This window comes from Mixophyes fleayi, chromosome 10 (assembly GCF_038048845.1).
Source record: "Mixophyes fleayi isolate aMixFle1 chromosome 10, aMixFle1.hap1, whole genome shotgun sequence".
Taxonomy (NCBI): Eukaryota; Metazoa; Chordata; class Amphibia; order Anura; family Limnodynastidae; genus Mixophyes; species Mixophyes fleayi.
The window spans coordinates 91,163,563-91,184,668 of NC_134411.1; the positions used below are offsets into that span (position 1 = coordinate 91,163,563).

At 40.2% G+C, this 21,106-nt stretch overlaps 1 protein-coding gene across 1 annotated transcript in view; it reads left to right on the forward strand.

Moving 5' to 3' along the window:
* LOC142103603 (IST1 homolog) overlaps window positions 1-19,982 on the forward strand; it is a 33,679-nt gene extending 13,697 nt beyond the window's left edge. Inside the window, exons 3-11 of the mRNA XM_075187688.1 lie at window positions 6,973-7,072; window positions 7,585-7,765; window positions 10,459-10,546; window positions 10,791-10,874; window positions 11,985-12,092; window positions 13,953-14,048; window positions 15,651-15,761; window positions 17,312-17,348; window positions 19,763-19,982. Coding sequence (XP_075043789.1) covers window positions 6,985-7,072; window positions 7,585-7,765; window positions 10,459-10,546; window positions 10,791-10,874; window positions 11,985-12,092; window positions 13,953-14,048; window positions 15,651-15,761; window positions 17,312-17,348; window positions 19,763-19,887 — 918 coding nt within the window. The 5' untranslated portion in view covers window positions 6,973-6,984 and the 3' untranslated portion in view covers window positions 19,888-19,982. The remainder of the gene's footprint in view (window positions 1-6,972; window positions 7,073-7,584; window positions 7,766-10,458; window positions 10,547-10,790; window positions 10,875-11,984; window positions 12,093-13,952; window positions 14,049-15,650; window positions 15,762-17,311; window positions 17,349-19,762) is intronic.
* Window positions 19,983-21,106: the final 1,124 nt, after the last annotated feature.

The following is a 21,106-nucleotide window of genomic DNA, read 5'->3' on the forward strand; positions in this document are numbered from 1 at the left end:
TAGGATGTTATGAATGGTAGAGCGGAGGGGCTCTTCTTATAATACACCAGTCCAGCACATATGTACTGCACGCATACACTGGAGTGAGCATGTTCAGATCAGGCCCCCCTTATAAGAGCAGAGCGGGGGGGGTCTCTGGAGGAACATCATCACCGGACCCCTATGCCTATTATGCTATGGGGCTCGACGATGTACTGTTTTGTCCATAACCGATCCTCCTTAATGGCAACCAGCAACAGTCCTCCTTGGCATACTATTATAGACTCCCAAGAGCTAACAAACAGTCCATGGTAAACTTCAACAATTAACAGACACAAAAGTTACTGCCACACAAGATCCTGAATTCCCATCTCCAAAGTTGTTCCTGCCAAACCAAAAATTCTGTCACTCCTAAACTGGAGCACTCTCCTGTCCTTGTAAAGAGCCCTGCCTGCCCAGGACTACCCCACATCCCTTGGATCAGTAGCCCTGGTGACTTTTGGGATCCCTCTTTTGTAATAATAAACAGATAAATCTCCAACTGTAAACTTGAACCCCCACATTTTTTTCTATGTTTTGATTAATATCTACCATGATAGGGGTTATATTGCATAGGGTCTTTGTTGAATAGGAGCCAACAGATAGTGGTCTGTAGGACATGGTAGCCCCCAGGCTGTGGTCTGTATTGCATAGTGTTGACCAGATTGGGGCTATATTGTATAGTGGTCACCAGATTGGGTTCTGTATTGTATAGGGGTCACTAGTAAGTGGTCTATATTGCATAGTGTTTACCAGTTTTGGGTCTGTATTGTATGGCGGTCTCCAGATTGGGGTCTGTATTGTATAGCGGTCACCAGGCTGTGGTCTGTATTGTATAGAGGTCTCCAGATTGGGGTCTGTATTGTATAGCGGTCACCAGGCTGTGGTCTGTATTGCAAAGTGTTTACCAGTTTTGGGGCTGTATTGTATGGCGGTCACCAGGCTGTCATCTGTATTGCATAGTGGTCACCCGATTGAGGTCTGTATTGCATAGTGGCCACCTGATTGGGGTCTGTATTGTATGGTCACACTGCTATGATCTGTCTTGCATAGTAGCCACAAAATTGCATTTGGTCTTGCATAGTAGCTACCAGATTTAGATGGGATAGGGTGGGGATTAGGTATGAATAAATTACATCTCCAGACCCTGTATAATTTTTGTTGGGTCTGTCACTCTCGCTGCACTCTTGGTTGACAATTGTAAAAAGCTTGTTTTTATTTGTATTTTTTCCTAGGAGATTTCCTTCTCCTTTGGTTAAATATTCACCATTTCTTCAGTTATTTATCTCTGTACAGTTATCCACTCACCCTCATAAAGTACGATGCAGTGAGCGTCTGTCACATAAACCACACCCAAGAACATCTAGCTGTCACATTAACAATACATGTCCATATCCAGTGTCAGTCCCTGGACCGCATCCTCCTTATTCCACTGCTGCCGGGACAATCAGCGATTCCTATCACGTAAGTCCTTCTCTGTTTTATATCTGTATCTATTTTATATCCCACTGGGTTTAACCGAGAACCCTTCACATACAGCATCAACCTGTAACTGTACTTTACCAAATCAACATAACATATAGTACAGGCTCAACATAGTGTGCTGCTTCTACTTCTGTGATCCTTAGCAATCAGTCTTATTATATAAAATGTTGTAAGTAAGGTTTCTTAGCAGCTAATGACTGTGACAGCTTAAGTAACCTCTCGCCCCACCCAAGTTTCAGCTGAAAATACACTGATCTCCACACTAATTACTTAAAAAAATGACTCTCCACTGTCCATGATGACCTACTTGTGATGTTCCCCCTAAGACCTAAGAGACTTAGGGCTTGAGCCACGAAGGTACACATCCCGCATTCAGTAGTATACGCACGTATTTAGGTTTTGCATACTCACAAATTCAGCAATGCACAGATCTCGAGATACGTGCCCTGTTGAATTGTAGGGTCGGCTGCGCTCTACTACATAATACACTGCAGGATATGTCGAATCCCTAAATGGATTATAAATTCACTAAAGAACGCACAGGAAAATAAAACAAATTATTGAATTAATGTCACCTGGTAATAATATAGGCATTAATGATAAAACAGTTAAAAAAAAGAAAAGTGTTTTGTTTGTTGTTTTAATTTTTGCTTCCATGAAATACATTTATTAGAATGTTGCTAATGTCCACTGAACATAAAATACATTTTTACAGTTGCTCATGATTGCAAACACAGGGCTGGTCTAAGTCCTGATCACTACTGATCAGGACTTAGACCAGCCCTGTAGCTGGAGCAAGAGATATGGCAGAAAAACAAGTAACTTTGACATGAGTGCGGCTTGATTCGGATGTGGCTGCGTGCACTGGAGTTTGGCACACCCCTATTGTACATTGCCAATGGCAAAACGCCCCTTCCCCACCCAGTTCACTCCCCGAAATCGTAGGCTGTAGTAAGGGTCCTTTGCGCTCACAGGCGCACGGAACAAGGCTGCTTTCGTGGACGTTTCTGTCAATTCTGAGCACGCACAGAGTGATTTTGCGTACGGTGCTCACAAAATCAGCAGATACGTGCCTTGATGATCAGACCTTTACTCTCTACACGTCTATTTACTATTAAGTGGCGATAGGACTGGCGATCTATCACAGCTTATTGCAAAGATAGTAAAACCTCCTATCTCTACAATTTACCCTCTTGGGGCGGAAACTTTACTAGAAAGTGAGAAGCAGATATAGGGCTTTTTTCCCTATAATAAATAGATCTATAATATTGAAAAGCTTTTACAATCAGAACTTTCTAAAACAATGCAATCCTTATTCAACAATAGTTTGGGGAACCCCAGTCTAACACATAGAGACCCATGTTGACCAACAGAGGGACAAAAATGAAGTGAAAATACCATTGAAGACCGAAACACCCAGAGGACTATCTATTTAATAGATAGGCTGTTTTTTTCATGTAGCACACAAATACTTGATAGCTTTATTTGTACACTGAAATTTAAAGTTGATCTAGGACATGTCCCACCCCAACTATAAATCTGTCCCCACATTTTAAATGTACCTTCCCCTCCAATGCAACATGGTTTTGTCCAAGGTGCAAAGTTACTTCACTTGTAATCACACACCTACATACCTCTCTACAATCGAAATTGAACTATCGTAATACAGATTATTGCAAAGGTTATTATTTACGCTTGTACCTCTATTTCTTTGTTATATGTTTTGTGCTGCATACACACGCTGAGATATGCCTTCGAGAATCCTTTAAGAACTTAATTTTTCACTCTCTCTACACATGAGTCTCACCTGATTTATCAAGGAACGTAAATGCGCCGTGTTTTGAGTTAAAAACGAAATATACGCCAAAGAGCGCAAGTGTATGCAATTAATCTTCGAGCGCAAAGGACACTTAAATATGTTTACATGGTGGGTCTCCGTAGAGGTCTCCAGATCACCTTTTATGGATTTCCCTGTTGTGGGAGCAATATATCATGGGCTGTTTAACCCTCCCACCCCACAATCTTCCTCTCCCCTCATACAGATCCTAATAAAACACCTCTCAGCCATAAGCTCATTTTTAGCTTGCCATTCTGATGGGAGACCAAACTGACCAACTAATAGATTACCTTATAGAGTTTCTTATAAAGTTTCTCAAGAAGAAATCCATGAAGTGGTTGGTGTCTTAAACCCTCTAAGGCTCCTAGGGATAAATTAATCAAGCTGCAGGTTTGAAAAAGTGGAGATGTTGCCTATAGCAACTACTCAGATTCTAACTATCATTTTCTAGAATGTACTAAATAAATGATAGCTAGAATCTGATTGGTTGCTATAGGCAACATCTCCACTTTTTCAAACCTGCAGCTTGATAAATTTACCCCATAGACCTCATGGCTTCTCTACATTCTACCACAATAGATTTCTGCCTGTACTCAGTCCTCACCATACTACACAAACTCTCTCACCCACCTACACTTCATCCAGACCTTCTAAGGGTGAATACAGAAATGATCCCAAAGACCATCTCTTATGTCGTAGCTACCGGTCCATATCGATGACCTTAAAATTATAAGCTAAATATGGGCCAACAGACTGAATAAACTCTTCCCCAAAGTCAAAGTATAAATGTGGACTGGAGCTCTCACAGTTTAACGGCACAAAGATAAAACTTGAACAACATATAAAATCTGTAGTAGATATCGTAGCCATAAAGTCATTAATAAAAACTCACAATAACAGGGCTCCGGAATGAAACCAATTAAAAAATCTACACTTAGGAGAAATTCATCTGTATATGCAATGATCTCCCTTTGTGAATATACTCACAAGACGTAGGAAGATAATAAGTAAAGCAAATTAAATTTTATATCTTCTCCCAACAACTACACAGATTGAAGAATGCTTGGAGTTACAGGAAGATCACCCCCGAATTCCATAATCCTCAATTGAGAAGAAGTTATTAATGACAGATCATCCTTTTTATTCTTTCGTCTCTACCATCGTCGATGTGCATAAAGGTTGGAGAGAATCAAAAACAATATAGTGTAATCCCCTTTAATTCCAAACAAGATATCAGTGGAATGCAATAGATGCACTCACATATATTTAAAAGGCATTAAAACAGATTCCAAAGGTTCCCAATAAAAACTCCTTTTATAGACTTAAAGATTTGTAGCTCTCCCGTTGTAAATATACTCACGAGTAGTAATCAACACAGCACGTAAACATCATCCATCCAGGCTTTAAACAGGTGACAAATCAGTTTTGTTTCAAACAAGACACACACTGATGATATCTGCTATCCTCCAAAAGTCAAATGGTAGTTTTTTGGGAACTGTAATCTTTCTCCTCTCCCACAACGTTGTTATGCACAGAGATCAAAGAGACATAAAAAGAGCGTAATTCAGTTTTATTAAGCTCAATGTATCCACATAAAAATACAATCGCATAAAGTATAAAATGGGGTAGGTGTAAAAACATAGAACAAGCAGTCTAACCAGCAAACCCGTACCAAATCCGAACAATATCATCTCTCGTATATAGTTGAACACTTAGGGGTAAACGTATGAAGCTGCGAGTTTCTGGCGGGTTTGAAAAGTGGAGATGTTGCCTTTGGTAACCAATCAGATTCTAGCTATCATTTTGTAGCATGTACTAAATAAATGATAACTAGAATCTGATTGGTTGCTATAGGCAACATCTCCACTTTTCAAATACCCCAGAAATTCGCAGCTGGATACATTTACCCCATAGTTATAATCCTCTGGGATGTAGCTGTGAAGAACGATATGACAAGTAGACAAGTCCTTAGATGTCCGGAGCACTGGTTAGATCAGCTTCCCTTTCTATCCATCAACGGGTTTCAACTAAAAAGTATTTTTCAAAGTGATAAGGGAAGGAACTATAAAATTTGCTTATATCAGAGTAAATCAATATTACGCTTAAACACATGTAGATATAGACAGCAATCATGAATTAATGTCCAAAGTCCATAATAGGACATAATCTCTAATAATTATCTTTACTTGTTAAATTAATGATTTATGAAAATATAGTTATTAGTTAAACGCAACAATAATCCTATATATTAAACAACTCTCTACGTACAAATATGGTTACATATTACCTCTCAGAAACATGATAAAGGTGGTACTGCTTTACAATGGCAGAAAATCAATGCTTCAACTAATCTATATATATGAATAGCCTATGTACGACTTTTATGACTGACTTATTTCTATGATGCAGTTGTTTGAGTAAGGTGCATCATATACTAAATTAAAGGTCTTGGTTTGCAGATTTGCAGATAAATACTATTTTGCAAAACATCCACCCACCATTTACAGCTATGCATTACCATTTTCCTCTGGAAAATGTGACAAATGACAATACATCTGTGCACCTGCTGGTTGCTCTGGAAACTGTGACAGTTAGTGCACTCTCTCTATGCACCTGCTGGGTGACCTGGAACATGTGGCCTGCTGAGTGGTCTGGAAACTGTGACCGTTATTTGCAGTCCGGCTGGGTGACCTGGAACATGTAACCTGTTGGGTGGTCTGGAAAGTGTGACAGTTATTTGCAGCCACATATATCAGTGCATCTTGTGGGGAACATGCCTAGCAATGTAACTTCGATAGAACAACTTATACATGTATTGTAGTATATAAAGAAATTCTTAAGTTCCTTTAATATAGTGATTGATAATATAGTTATTTATTCATTATACTCTGTTGTTATGATTTCTACGTGTAATGTAGTGTATTAAAAAAATTATTGAATTCTGTTAATAAAGTAATTTAGTTATTACATTTCACTTTAATTGATGGTGGTTATAGCTTATTATTGAAAACAGGCATGACCAACCTGTGGCTCTTCAGGTGTTGTGAAACTACAAGTTCCAGCATACCCTGCCATTTATCGACTGGCTATCTACTGGCAAAGCATGGTGGAAAGCCATAGGTTGGCCTGGCCTGATCTAAAATATAAAAAAATAAGATGGATCCTGTAATGTTATTCAGTTTCCTGGATCTCAGAAACTACCCTGTTCTTTATGTAGATCTTATCATCATAAAAATATGACTTTTTCACTGTACCATAAAGTGGATTGTTTATTAAGGGTATATAAGTCACATTATCCAGCATATGATCAATGGATTTCCCATTCAGCACACATCCTATGTGTTGATCTTTTATCAGAGGGATTGTCCTGGATTCTAGACCTGAGAGTCTTAAGTTGGATACTTATCCAAAAGCATGGCCACCTCTTAAGCTCATCGACTCCGAACAAAATCATTCCGCATCCCCCAGTACCTAGCTTGGGGCAAAATTTAGCAACAGGGGCATTGCTAGAACAAGGTCGTGATTCTCAACTCTTATGTTAGAAACAAAGCATTGAATATGATCTGTTGAGAAACTAGCGGTCATCATGCAAGAAATGACTGTGAAATAAATATGTAACATTTTTATTTTAGAGTAGAGGCAACATGTTTGGAAGCAGTTTCAAAGTTCACCGCTTAAGTTCCAGCCTAAAAGATGCCATAAAGCAGTTGCAAGAGCTGAAAAAATATAAAAGTGAGTACATTTGGAACTAACAGTTTGAAGCCTAAGGGCTAGATTTACTAAACTGCGGGTTTGAAAAGTGGAGATGTTGCCTATAGCAACCAATCAGATTCTAGCTTTCATTTATTTAGTACATTCTACAAAATGACAGCTAGAATCTGATTGGTTGCTATAGGCAACATCTCCACTTTATCAAACCCGCAGTTTAGTGAATATACCCCTAAGTCTTTGCATGAACGGCCAATGTCTGTCAATACTTAACACTTGCTTGGACAACCAGTATAAATCTGTCAAATTGGGCATGACTTTATATTTTGAGCATGGCGGGGTGCATGTGGGCATTGTTTGGGTGAATTGTCATATCGGAAAAGTCCCAAAGTCTGGCAATGCATGCTGGAACTTGTAGTCCCCCAACAGCTGGAGAGCTATAGGTTGGCTACCTCTGCAACAGAAAATAAACGTACAGGATCTCCAGCAGTGCGCCAGATATGCATCAGCATAAGTTTTTTCTTTTAAACTTACAGGTGAGGCAGCTGAGAATGTCAAGAAAGAAATATCCGAGCATTTAAACTCTAAAAAGATAGCTCGAGCACAAATCCGGGCGGAACACATTATTCGAGAGGATAATCTTGTGGAAGCCATGGAGATGATTGAGATGTATTGTGATGTGCTCTACAAAAAAACTGGATTAATCCAGTCCAAGACGTAAGAAAAGGCAGCGGCTGGTTTAAATCTGTGAAGTTTGTTTTGCAAAACCAATGTCTACTGCAAAATAGTTACATAGAAAACAAATGTAGAATAAGACAAATTGGTATATTCATGGTTATTTAGAGTCTGAACCACCTTATGTATGTTCACATGGATGTATTTTGCACAGGTGGGATCCATCATGCTCTGTAACGTGTGTCATAAACGTGCACGTAGCCTGGATGTTGCATCAAAGGTCCCTATGCTTGCAGGCAAATACTCTGTGTGTGTCTCTGTTGAACATGCTAGACTAAGCCATATATATATATATATATATATATTTTGTGAGTGGGTAGGGGGGCCTGGTATCCTCTCCTGGAGTAGACGGTATCCAAAGTTTACATGCACCTGGCGTGAGCTCTGCAGCCTCTGTCCCCAGGCAGTGAGAGAATGATTTGCCTTTAACCTGCACCACTCAGGTGCAACTCCTGATCACCAACAGAATCACCGGTAACTTGGAAGACCAAGTTAATGGACCTAATGGATGGAGCCCGCCCTCTCTCTCCACCCATAAAGCCCAGGACCCTTTTCCAGCTTTTCAACAGGCCTACATCCCTTCAGCAGCTCACAGACAATAACATTATCCTGGGGTTTTAAAGTAAAAAATATAATTTGTACGCACAGATATACACTCTGGACTATTGACTTGGTGGAACAAACCTGCTGTGGATCTATAGGTAGTCCAATTCTATTAGGGTTCACAAAAACAAATATACAACTGATCCAGTGCTACTGAGTTATGATGAGATTGATGAAACTAGTCGATGATTTTTGGATAACTAACTAAATGTATCTAGATATCCCGTGTGTCTTAAGGAATGTATGTAGGGTACTGTAGGGTATATTAAAAATGAAAATGAAAAGACCACCACTAATTGGAACTGCAGTCTTATGGGTATAAATAGCTACTAAGGAGTACTGCTTAACAGCAAATATCTTTGTTTCATCTATTGGTACCGTTCAGTCTGCACTTAGTTGTTTAGCAGATCTTTTCATTAGTGGAAAGGAAACGCTGAAAACCTGTGAGGGCGAATTGTAGAGACACTGAATGCTTTCAGGCCACAGACTGTTTCCAGAGGTTGGATGTGTTCTGGATTCATTGGCCCGTGTCCTTAACATGTCTGGTATTGCTAAACTAGGAAAAGTGTGGGAGACCTATACTTGCTATTCCAAAAACATAACCAGAACTTCATACTGAGTTACAGGTTTGAAGATAACCAGGAGATACTACCCTTCAAGTGCATTGTTCTGGAACTTTATCATACGCCCCTCCCCTGCCCCATTTCCCCACTCAAAAACTGGACAAGTGCAGCCAGGGGCTGACTGGCAGATTTTAGCCCAGGGGCCAAGTGTTATGATTCCTAGCGAACTCAGGAAGCGGCAACAGAAGTATAAAAACTAAATGGCTTTATTCATGCAATATATATGAACAATAATTCAGTTCATGGAATATGCAGATTTTCAGGTAGCAGCATAAATAGGTATAACTCCAATACACAAATATGAATAAGTGTGATGAATGACAGGAAAGTCCACAGAGCAACAGGTATCAAGCAATGACAGATACTGTTAACATGCAGGAACAAGTATAAAGTTACCCTATTGCCAGGATGACTAATCTGTCCAGGGAAGCAACAGAGTAGCTGAGTCCAGTGACCAGGCAGAGGTCTGGGCAACAAGAGTTCAAGCTGAAACCAGTATCCAGGCAGAATTAAGGGTCACAAGCAAACAAGCATAAACAGGTAATCAGGCCAAGCTCAGGGCAACAAGAGTTCAAGCAGTATCCAGTATCCAGGCAGAGTCCAGTGTCACAAGCGAATAAGCATAAACCGGTAATCAGGCCGAGGTCACAACGGGAGATGAAGCAGCAGTAGCACAAACACTGGAACAGGGAGAAACAAGCAGCAGCCTGGGATTAACGATGAACTGCACAGAGCACAGATTGAAGCAGGTATTTGAAGCTGTGAGACAGGTGCAATTCTAATCAGGTAAAGAGATTAACTTCTACAGCCATGGTGTAAAGTTCAGGAGCAGAACAGCAGCACCTCTGGTGGTGTTGAGGTACTTCTGCCACATATAAAATATAGGCAGAGTTGCAACACCCAGTATTGGCTCAGCAGCCTAGTAGGAACATTTTAAAGGAAAAGAAATGCAAGTAGCCCAGTGACCCAGACCAAGGTAGCCCACTATGGGAGCGTCCAAGGAGGTAGATGCTCCCTGCCCCTCCCCCCCTCACCAGCCCCGTCTGCCCTTGGGTGCAACCCCGCTCAAAGACCCCATTTACCTTTATGTCTAGTAGGCGACAAATTCTTCTGAATAGCTTCTGAATGTCTGAAATAAAAGTGGAATTCAGAAACCCTTGTGTGACACCAGATTTAGCAGCAATAATGACATCCCCACACTTGTTCTGTCTGGATGGCTTCTGATCCAGGCAAATGAGCAGAATAAATGGATCATTGTAACTTCCAGATGGTAACGGCCTATTTTGCCATGTGTATACTGTAGCCTCTCTGTATGCTGCAGACCCTTTGTGGTGCCTTATAAATAAGAAATAATAATGATGCTGCTGATGATGATGAAAAGTGCAGGATTACATTCAGATAACTTTACTACAGTAATGCCTGTTCTAATAATGGTTTGTTTATGTGCAGAGACCTGGACCCAGCCCTGTCTGAAGCAGTGTCTACCGTCATCTGGGCATCTCCGCACATGGAGACAGAAGTCTCTGAGCTGAAGACTGTGAGTTTTTTTCTGTTGACACCTGTAGGTAATTAAATACATTTATAAAGATAGGTTGCCAAAAAAGTAATTGTTTCACAACGTTAGTGAGACATGTATGGTGCTTTGTCTTTTTAGGATGTTTCTTGTTTGTGATAATCTGATGTATGTGGCATATGAAAAAATGAGAACATAACTTATTGGGTGTATTTAGTGATTGAGCAGAGCCTGATGGACTGTGATTACATGCCCATTTGTGTTTCAGGTGGCCAGCCAGCTTTGCCTTAAGTACAGCAAGGAATATGGAAGTCTCTGTCGGTCAAATAAGCTGGGGACCGTCAATGAAAAAGTAAGTGTGGGATATGTACGTTCTATATATCAATTTCCAGGGAGCAGAACAAGTAACTAAACTAACCCGTTGCATGTTGGTTACTCAGGATATATTCTCTGTACAGCACTGCATAATATGACTGGAGCTATATAAATGTATTAATTATTATTATTATTATTATTATAATTATTAATAATAACAGTGATATTAAGGTCCAAGCCACTGGAATTTTATTACTGATCATGCTTATCAATATTGCTTGTAAAATGTAGTTGTCTAATACAGTGGTGACAAAGTAACACTCTAATTCCAAGCACAGGACCATCATTGGCTGAGAGTTATTTAGATGATGGCCCATTCTCGACACACCTGTGACATTGTTGTCCTTGAAAAACTTATCAGTGTTGCTGTTCCTGATACCCTCATACTTGTTTCTGGTGCCCACTAGCACACTATGTTCAAATTCTTTGAATTATTGTCTTGTTCATCAATTCTCAGAATTGCATCCACAATCCTATGAAATATGGTTGCTTACTTTGATGGCATTAGCTGCACACGTGAGTCTATGTCTGATTGACAAGGCACTTACTTGGGTAGGGTAGTTGTACTTAACTGGCAATTCAGCCTGTTGGATTAGTGAAATGTATTTGAGCCACCCCAACTTCTCTTTCAGTGTCTGAGACGCAAGGCACATGTTAATCAGACAATAGCTTTTGCCCTCACATAACAGTACATTATATAATAAGCAGTACATATTGTGTGCTGGGCATAATGTGTATATACAATATATAATTGTCAAAATATTATATCGGGTTATACTTTATGTATCGACAAATCCGTTCCACAGTTCTACAAGAAGAGGTCAATGATGGAATTCTGACGAATAGTCTCTTGGTAAAGAGCATTTGCTAGGACAGACACTGGCTGGGAACCGTCATGTGACGCAAAGCAAACATTTATATAAGCATATACATACTTATGACTTATTATTTAATTTACCATAAATAAAGTGACATTAGTCCTAATACTAGAAGCCAATAGCTGACCATGACCTGAACAATATGGCAGCCAGTACACAGCTTGCTCCTCCTTCCTCCTCACCAGTTTCACCTGTTTCTTTTTCCACAGGTGATACAGAAGCTGAGCACCCAAGCTCCTCCCAAATACCTGGTGGAGAAATATTTGGTTGATATAGCAAAACAGTTCCATATAGAGTATAATCCAGCTGACATTATGGTGAGTAAAAATGGATGCCAGGCAGGAGATAAGACACGCACGGACTCTACTTAAAAACATCTTTTATTGATAATAGCATAATTCTAAACATTCCACTTAACTGATAAATGAGGGGTAGATTTATCAAACCTTCTAAAGAGGAAAAGTAGAGGGGTTGCTCATAGCAACCAATCAGATTTTTGCTATCATTTATCTAGTGAATTCTAGAAAATGATCGCTAGATTCTGATTGAGACCCTGCTACCGTTACTAATCAAGGCCGAGCTCACTGGAGATTTATCAGAGATTAGTAGGTCGTTCAATTAGACAACAGACATTACTCAGAGTGTGCCTGAAAATGAGCATCTCCGTTTTGTGGCTCCACGTTGAAGTACAACTTGGAGACTTAAATGGATCACATTAAAAGTAAAGCATGAGACCCAATCATTTTGATTTCTGAGCTTGTGCACAATTTAGGTCCTTTTGCTGGATGGAAATGACTGTATCGAGGAAAGAATGGCTCTAAAAATGCACCTTCTCCTCCACTTTATTTAATTACAATAATCTGAATAACTGAAATCCCGTTTTTTGTTTCTGCACTGCCCCTAAAATAGGGGAGCACCGATGTGCCTACTACATGTTTTGCTACGAATGCCTTCAATTCAACCCTCATTGCCTATGCAAACTGCTGCTCCTGCACAAATGTATATATTGGAACATAAACCTTTGTGCCCTGGTAGAAATCTAGGCACACTACTGAAATTTGACCCACATGAGGGGTTCTTAGCGAGCAGTCATTTTGTAGCATGTTCGGAAAGTGACTGTACTCTTCAATCCTTGCCGACAGGTGCTCTTGATTGAAGGTGTTCTCTTGTCATTGCACCCATGCACCGCTGTCCTTCTTCTTCCCTCTCTAGCAATCTGATTAGACCAGTGCAGGGGCGGGCTTAGCAATTTGAAGAGCAGTGACAATGTGACGAGCAAATGGCCTATGGGGAGCCATGATTGACTCACCATCCTGGCTTCTGATTGGCTGACAGCAAATCTAGTCAGATTTGCTGTTACCAATGCCGAAAATTGCTGCGGAATGAAAGGACTGACCGGCATCCTAGTATAGGCAATCAGGTAAGTAAAATCTTTCTTTCTTCACCTCCTGGCCAGCTCCATCGCTGTCTACCCTTGGTCTTCTCTTCTACGCCATCGTCATGGGCCCTACTGCTGGTGGACACACTGTTACAATTTTGCTCTTAGTAAATGTCCTCCACTATGTGAAGATGACAGGGGCACTTTTAAAGTAATCATTGGCAGAGTCCTAGAACTTGGCATCAGTCAAAATGTGTTGTATACAGAGCTCAAGCTATGATCTCTCTTTCCCCCAAGTGCAATGGTGCATATTTTATTGCATACTTCTAAACTTCACACAAAGTATAGAAACAACCCATAATAGCCATGAGGATAACTTGAACTTAAGTGACTACACATTAAAGCTTTTAATGGAACATTATCTTTATAGGAGGTATGATGACTATGGTGCCCTTAGGTAAGTGGAGCCCAGTGCTGCCCATTCATCCACTATGCTGGCCCCCTATCAGGCTTCACTGCGCAGGCGCCGGCCCCTGTGCATGCTCAGAAAAGCAGAGCGGGGGCCTAAGGGAGGAATAGAAATGCAACACCAGGCCCCACCCCCAAATTTTGCTAGGTGCCCAGCTATTGCATGTTAAGCAATTGCTGCACCAATACTTCCTTCAACCGCTATGCAATGCCCAAAACTATACACAACACTGAAATGCAAAAAGTTCATCTTTACTAATCTGACACAGTTTCCTGAACTATTATTTTCACCATCCAGTACATTTGTTAAAGTGTTTTTTTCTCTCATCAGGTTGACACATCCCCAAGGCTTGAAGATTTTGCATTTGGATCCAGTGTTGGTAGTCCAAAACAAGACAATCCAAATTGCCCATATCCTCAAAACAAAGTGCGTGTGAAAAAATAAGTGTGATAGAGTATTGTGGGTGAGATGTACCTCCTGCAAGGTGGGAGGGAGGTCACAAACATTCAGGAAATATCTGGGATTTTATTAAAAGAAACAAATTGATTGTATCAGGTAAATCCCTTACAAAGTAGTAATTCGCCTATACATTAGGTTGCTATTTTTGCCTTTCCTCTGTTTCATGTCTGACAACTAAATGGAGGGGAGACGGCAACTCAGAGAACATTTATGTCTGTGGATAGACGCGGGAGCAGCCCATACGGTTTGGCTTTTCAAGGTGGATAGTAACACCTGTCAAATATGAAGCACATAAATTGATTTAAAGAATACCCATATACATGGGGCCCATGCAGCCTAATTATTATTATCTTTCATTTATAAAGCGCTCACATATTGCGCAGCGCTGTACGTAGAGAGGATACATACAAAGAAATGAAACAGAAGGTAAAGGTGGCCCTGCCCAAGTGAGCTTACAATCTAAGAGGTTTGGGGAACATTTGATGTATAAAGTAGCAGAATAATTGTAGAGGCTTGTGGGGAAATTGCATGTGGCTTTTTTAAGGCAGTGGGATTATCAGCCAGGAATAAGAATGTAGTCATCACTGTTGGAATAAGGAGAGAAGCAGAAGGCGGAGGTACAAAACATGGACCAGTCACTGTAGAAATCTTAAAACAGTCAGCTGAAATCAATCATAACTGTCCTTAACCCAACTGGACACCTTCCTCTTCTGCTTCTAGAAACATCATTTATAAGAGCAGCACAGTGGCTCAGTGGTTAGCACTTCTGCCTCATGGCACTGGGGTCATAAGTTCGATCCCCAACCATGGCCTTATCTGTGAGGAGTTTGTATGTTCTCCCCATGTTTGCGTAGGTTTCCTTCGGCTGCTCCGGTTTCCTCCCACACTCCAAAAACATACTGGTAGGCTAATTGGTTGCTATTAAATTGACCATGGTCTCTCTTGGTGTGTGTGTGTGTATATGTAAGGAAATTTAGACTGTAAGCTCCAGGGACTGATGTGAGTGAGTTCTCTGTACAGTGCTGCGGAATGAGTTGCTCTATATAAAATAACTGCTGATGATGATGATTGAACAGGTGGCACAGTGGGTCAACAACATTAACAATTGGTGCCCAGCCATGGCTTGTTTACATGTGTGATCACTGACTGCATCGGAAAGCACAGCAATCACTTTTGCCAACAGAACTAAAAGATTATCGTTCCTAAGATTTGTTCTTCCAAGATCTTATAAAATGGCAATAACTGACTATATTTATTATAGTTTATTTATATAGCGCTGCCATAATACGTAGCTCTGTACAGAGGATTTGTAGCCATTCACATCAGTCCCTACCCCATTGAAGCTTAGTTTTAGTTAGCAGCCCATTAATCTATAAGTATGTGTTTTTAGACTTTGGGAGGAAACCGGAGCTCCCAGAGGAAACACATCCAAACCTGGGGAGAACATACAAACTCGAAGACAGGGCCCTGGTCAGGAATCAAACTCATGACCCCAGCGTTAGGGGGCAGTAATTCTATATGATGCTTTGTATTGTAACTAATTATGATTTCATCTGAAATTTCTTACAGGTCTCCTTTCCGGATGCAGAAGAAATCATTAGAGCTCTAGATAGTGGATCTCCACGTGATGCAGGAATAGGGTTATTTCCACATCTATATGAAAGTCCCGGAAGTAGTTCGGTAAGTCCCAAACAGAGGGTAGAGGTAAGATTGGCATAGTCATATTAATCCAATATGAGACCAAGACAGAACACCAGCTTGCACACAATGTTTTGCCTAGAGAAGACTATACAGCGAAATGCGCGTCAGCGTTTGCTGACTGATCCACAATAATAATGTTACTCTAGATGGTTATGTTGTCCAATTCCAAGCTAGTAATTTCAACAGGCAGTAAGCAATTCACCCCCCGCCACCATCGATACAGCTAGAAACCGGCTAACTAACCGCTATTAACATTCTAGAATCAGCTGTCAGAATTTCATTATATCAATATTTGAGGTTTGATTTCTAGCATTAGATCGAGTAATTGAACCATTCTGACTGCTTTTTTCTTATTATTTGGCATTTTGATCAGCAATAAACAGTAATCTAAATATTGGAAACCAATAAGACATTATTAATAATATTGTTTAGATACATGCTTTCCCAATACGAGGGTGATTATATATTCGTCTGCCACAAGTGAAAATACACTATTAATTATTCACATAACCATGATGTTAAATGAAGAGATCGAAAGTCGCATTCAGCAGTTTTAATACACTGTTTTATTTCACTTGCTGCTTTTTATTGACATTTTATTGATTCAAGCAATAAAGGTTTTACTACTATTAATTTTGGTTTAGAATACACAGTATATCTAACTTTTGTGGCACTGAACAGTGCACCAATGAGGGTCCAGCATTCTTTTCTTTCTTCTTTCGGTAATAGACCCCAATGTCACTAAGAGGCCTATTTATCATAAAAAATAAATACATCTAATTGGTATGTATTATTTTATTATGAATTGAAAGTGTAGCGTTAGCTATCTATTCTCGCTAATCTCACTGGTGAGATGTATGAAGTATAAATACATCTGACCACACAAATATAAATATACAATATATAGGCTGAGGAAATGTACACAGTTTCTATTGATGATATAAATACCAACATATATCTCTCAAATGTCTCCATTTAGGTGAATTTGAGAGAACAGATGAGAACTATCATCCCGATTCCAGGATTGTTGTGGATATGGGGGGGGGATGTGTCACTAACCGGCGCCCCTTCTTAGTCTCCATAGCCGAATCATCCTATAAACAACCTTGGCTTGCACCCCTGTGGGGCCAAGATTACCTTAAACTATTTTTAGGTTTTTTTTGGCAAGTGATGATAGGAAAGAGACCCAAACCAGAATCTTGTCCAGGGGTCTTTATTTGGTTCTGGATGTTGCAGATGCCAGCGTGCAGAAGAGGTGTTGTTAGGGGAAGAAAAGGGGGGGGGGGAAGGCTGACGGTGACGCCCTGTGTTGCGTTACTACGACCCATCTTTGCGGCAGTACGTGCACGTTGTTCTGAAGCGTGTGAGATGCATGGAACCCCTACAAACCTATTAATTAGGGGGGGTAAAAATGCAATTTTTGGTGATGTTACACTTTGAATTGTTTGAAAACATTTTTCATGAAAAGTATGTGATACAAGTGTAGTACAATAAAATAATCCAAGTGTGTGGCCTCTCTTTCTCCACAGCTGAAATCAGACAATCTGGATCCATCGCCAACACTGGGTGAGTGCATCATTTTGACACAAACCTATAATATTAACCAGTAGGAGCACCTACTGGAGTCACGTGACCAAATGAATGATGGTAACCAAGGGGCCTGATTCATTAGTGATCTTATCTTGTGAAAAAGTTAAGATGCTTATTTTAAGAAGAAACGTGGGAGATAAGAGTGAAGTTAAGATGGATTTTCATCTTAACTTAAGAAATTCTTCACTTACGCAGTGGATTTTGCTTCTTATCTGCCTTTTCTGGGCATGCACAGAGTGGATTTGCTTAAGATAAGCAAAAAACGTCAGATAAGATCACTAATGAATCAGGCCCCGGGTGGGGAACGATAAGAGAAATCCAAGTCACCAATAACTAAAAGTAAATCCACAAATGGAGAAAGAATAAACCAAGTAGGAAACAACTCTGCAAAACGAGTTAGCCTAAAACTTCCCCCTGTAATTGGAGTACAGTCCTTGTCCAGAGTTTTGTGGATAATTAGTCGAGCAATAGGCACCTTGTACCTTAACGTATCAATGGTGACAAATAGAATATGTTTGTGTGAGAGCACTAATGTTGCCTCTAATTTGTAAAATGTGCAGAGTGAAAATGTTTTTACATTGCAACACCGTTTTGGCTGTGATTACTAATGGATGTGATGAGGACGGTGAAACGCGTTGGGTAGAAAATTAAAGTGGGTTTGTCTTTATTTGGTGGGTGCAATTTTTCCAAGAAATCTATTTTCAAAGTTGATATATACTGTGTATATATATATATATATATATATATATATATATATAATAACCTAGCATATTAGACTGAATAATGACCGCCACTCTCCTACACAGCAAATCACTCCCAGGAGAATGGTGTCACTTGCTGTGTAGGGGAATTTAGGTAATTTATCTTTGTTAGCTATGATCTACTGTTTTGTTGTCTCATACACACATGGTTTGAAAGGATATTTAAAATGAAATAAAATAAAGGCTCACCCCAAGTAAGGACCGCACCCACTATGTTGCATTACCATATTGCGTTACCCATACTTTGCCCCACGACTATTTGCTGGAGGAGAATAATTTTATTTGGCTGGATATGGTCCTGAAGAGAGATCCTGGGTTAGACTTTCCGATGTTCATGCCACTCTTCTTGTAAAAAAATGTAATGTGTGCTTTCCATTAAACCCAGATAGACGGAGGTCGTGCGTAAGAAGTTGTACTATAACATGCCGTGCACAGTGGCATCACCTTGTCTGGTGTCCTCAAGCCCGATACAGTCTAGGTACCTGCTATATGCTGCGATATTTGCAGCATGTGGACACATTTAAATAACGAGCAGATATCTTTAAAGGCCCCAACCCAAAGAAGATTCCTATAGTGCCACAAAAATATTTCAGTAATGTATTTTATGATTTATAATACCTATTTCTGGCTCTTTTACACAGAACACAGAGGTGACTTATAATATTTGTAATAATTTACAGTAATGGGTACATTAAACCTTAAAATACATCAGTGTTACTCAAAATGAATCAGTTATTTAACACACAGATACACAGTGCTTACCTCCCAACATGGAAGTCCACTGCAGTGAAACAGGGGGCATGGTCACGTCACAATTAGGGATGTGCACTGACCCCCGTATTTTGGTTTTGGATCATTTTTAAAATTACTAAAAGATGCTAAAATCACATTATTTGGCTCCTTTTTTTACTGACATTTTTATTAATCTCAATAACATTAATTTCCAGTCATTTCCAGACAATTTTTGTCAAGTGACAAGAACACTGCTACCCCTGTTTCTGTGTGAGCAATGTCACTGAGCAATGTCAGTGGAGACTGGAGAGTGACAAGAACACTGCTACCCCTGTTTCTGTGTGAGCAATGGCACTGAGCAATGTCACTGGAGACTGGAGTGTGACAAGAACATTGCTACCCCTGTTTCTGTGTGAGCAATGGTACTGAGCAATGTCACTGGAGACTGGAGAGTGACAAGAACATTGCTACCCCTGTTTCTGTGTGAGCAATGGTACTGAGCAATGTCACTGGAGACTGGAGAGTGACAAGAACACTGCTACCCCTGTTTCTGTGTGAGCAATGGCACTGTATCTCCTGGGAAGGGAGGTACTTATGGAATCCAAAACCCGCGAGATCCGACGATGCGACGATGACGTTTTTCCTCGATTCAGATCTGAGGACGCGGGAAAGTACTGAGTCAGCTTGGCTCGGAACTCGGATTGGCGATGTTCCGGGGGGGGTTTTCGATTTTCGGAAAACCGAGCCTGAGCACCTATAATCACAATGACGATTATAACGTTATTATTTACAGGATTGTAGGCTTATTGACATGTTTGTAAAAGGGAAAATTAATATGTGAATGAGAGATTATTGTTTTACATGGCTGGTAATATAACTTTGTGCTGTCAATTGTAGATTTTGGATTCAAACCAGATCTGTGGACTGACAATCAAGAGGCGGAGATTAAAAACAAACAGGGCGGAGAGGATATAGACCAGCTGGCAAATAGACTGAAAGAGCTTAAAGAGACACTGTCATGAACAAAACAAAAGTTTTAATTTTTTAATGTTTTTAACATTAGTCACTGTCTTGTTATAAATAGATCAACAACAATACAATTTCACATTGAAGATTTTCTATCTGTAACGATTACTGTATTTGTAAGCACTGTGCGCCTGATTCATGTTCGGACGTAAGTCCGTTTGCGTCCCGTATCTTGTGTGTAATAGCTCTGCGCAGGCTCTGAAACTGACCCAACGCTAAAAACCCTACTTGCCAACTTTTCCTCGTTGGCTTCAGAGAGATCCCGGGGGAGGATGGCATGTGGGGGCGGAGCTTGATGAATCACATCATTTTGGCCCCTCCCCTAAATGATTGTTGGCCATATACAGCAGTGGGTGGGGCTAAGGTGACGCTATATTTGCATCATTAATGCGGGAGTCTCCTGGACATACCGAGAAAGTAGGCAACTATGCGTTAAAGAAAAGCAGCTAATGAATCTCTAGAGACTAAAGTGTCTTTTACATTTCTGTCTCCATTACTGAAGTCATGTTGTCTTAACTGCCAGTCTTTGATTAAATCTTGGTCTCCATGAAAATGGCCACCTCCATAGGCATCAATACATGCACATAGGACACAATTTCTGAACTGTGTCATCATGCCACAGATGGCGAAGCCAATCACGTCTTGTACTGACTGGCTCAGCATCAAGGAGAATGCCAGACTCTTCAGGGAGTGAGGGAGGATTACCCCTATTTCAGGGAGAGTTGGCAAGTATACGTTTACCTACGTTTATATGGGGGGGAGGGGCTGACAAATGTAGGTAATGTACAGTAAGGGCGTTCCGACGCAGATTCTGCCCTGGGTTTCTCGCTTGTTTTAGCCGTATCACTTGCACCAGCAACAGAACAGGTGTATGCGCCAACTGATAGTGATGACAGACACATCATCTGTCTTTTATTACAGACTACACCTATGCGTGCCACTAGCTAGCACAGAACAAGTGTATGCAAGTGAGATTGACCATAAAAGCGCATTGTATGTACAGTAAGCATTTAGAACATCTCGATTTATGTATTAAATGTTAAAAATAATATATTTTTTTCTTTGTTAACAATCCATATTTTTATTAATGAATAGTTTAGAGTTGTTAGTTTATTTTATAATAGAATTGTTTTGTGTGCGTTCGAATGTTGCCTTATATTGGTCATATCCTTGTACTGCCGCCTGTTAACATACGGCGAGTAACGTTTAGGCAGA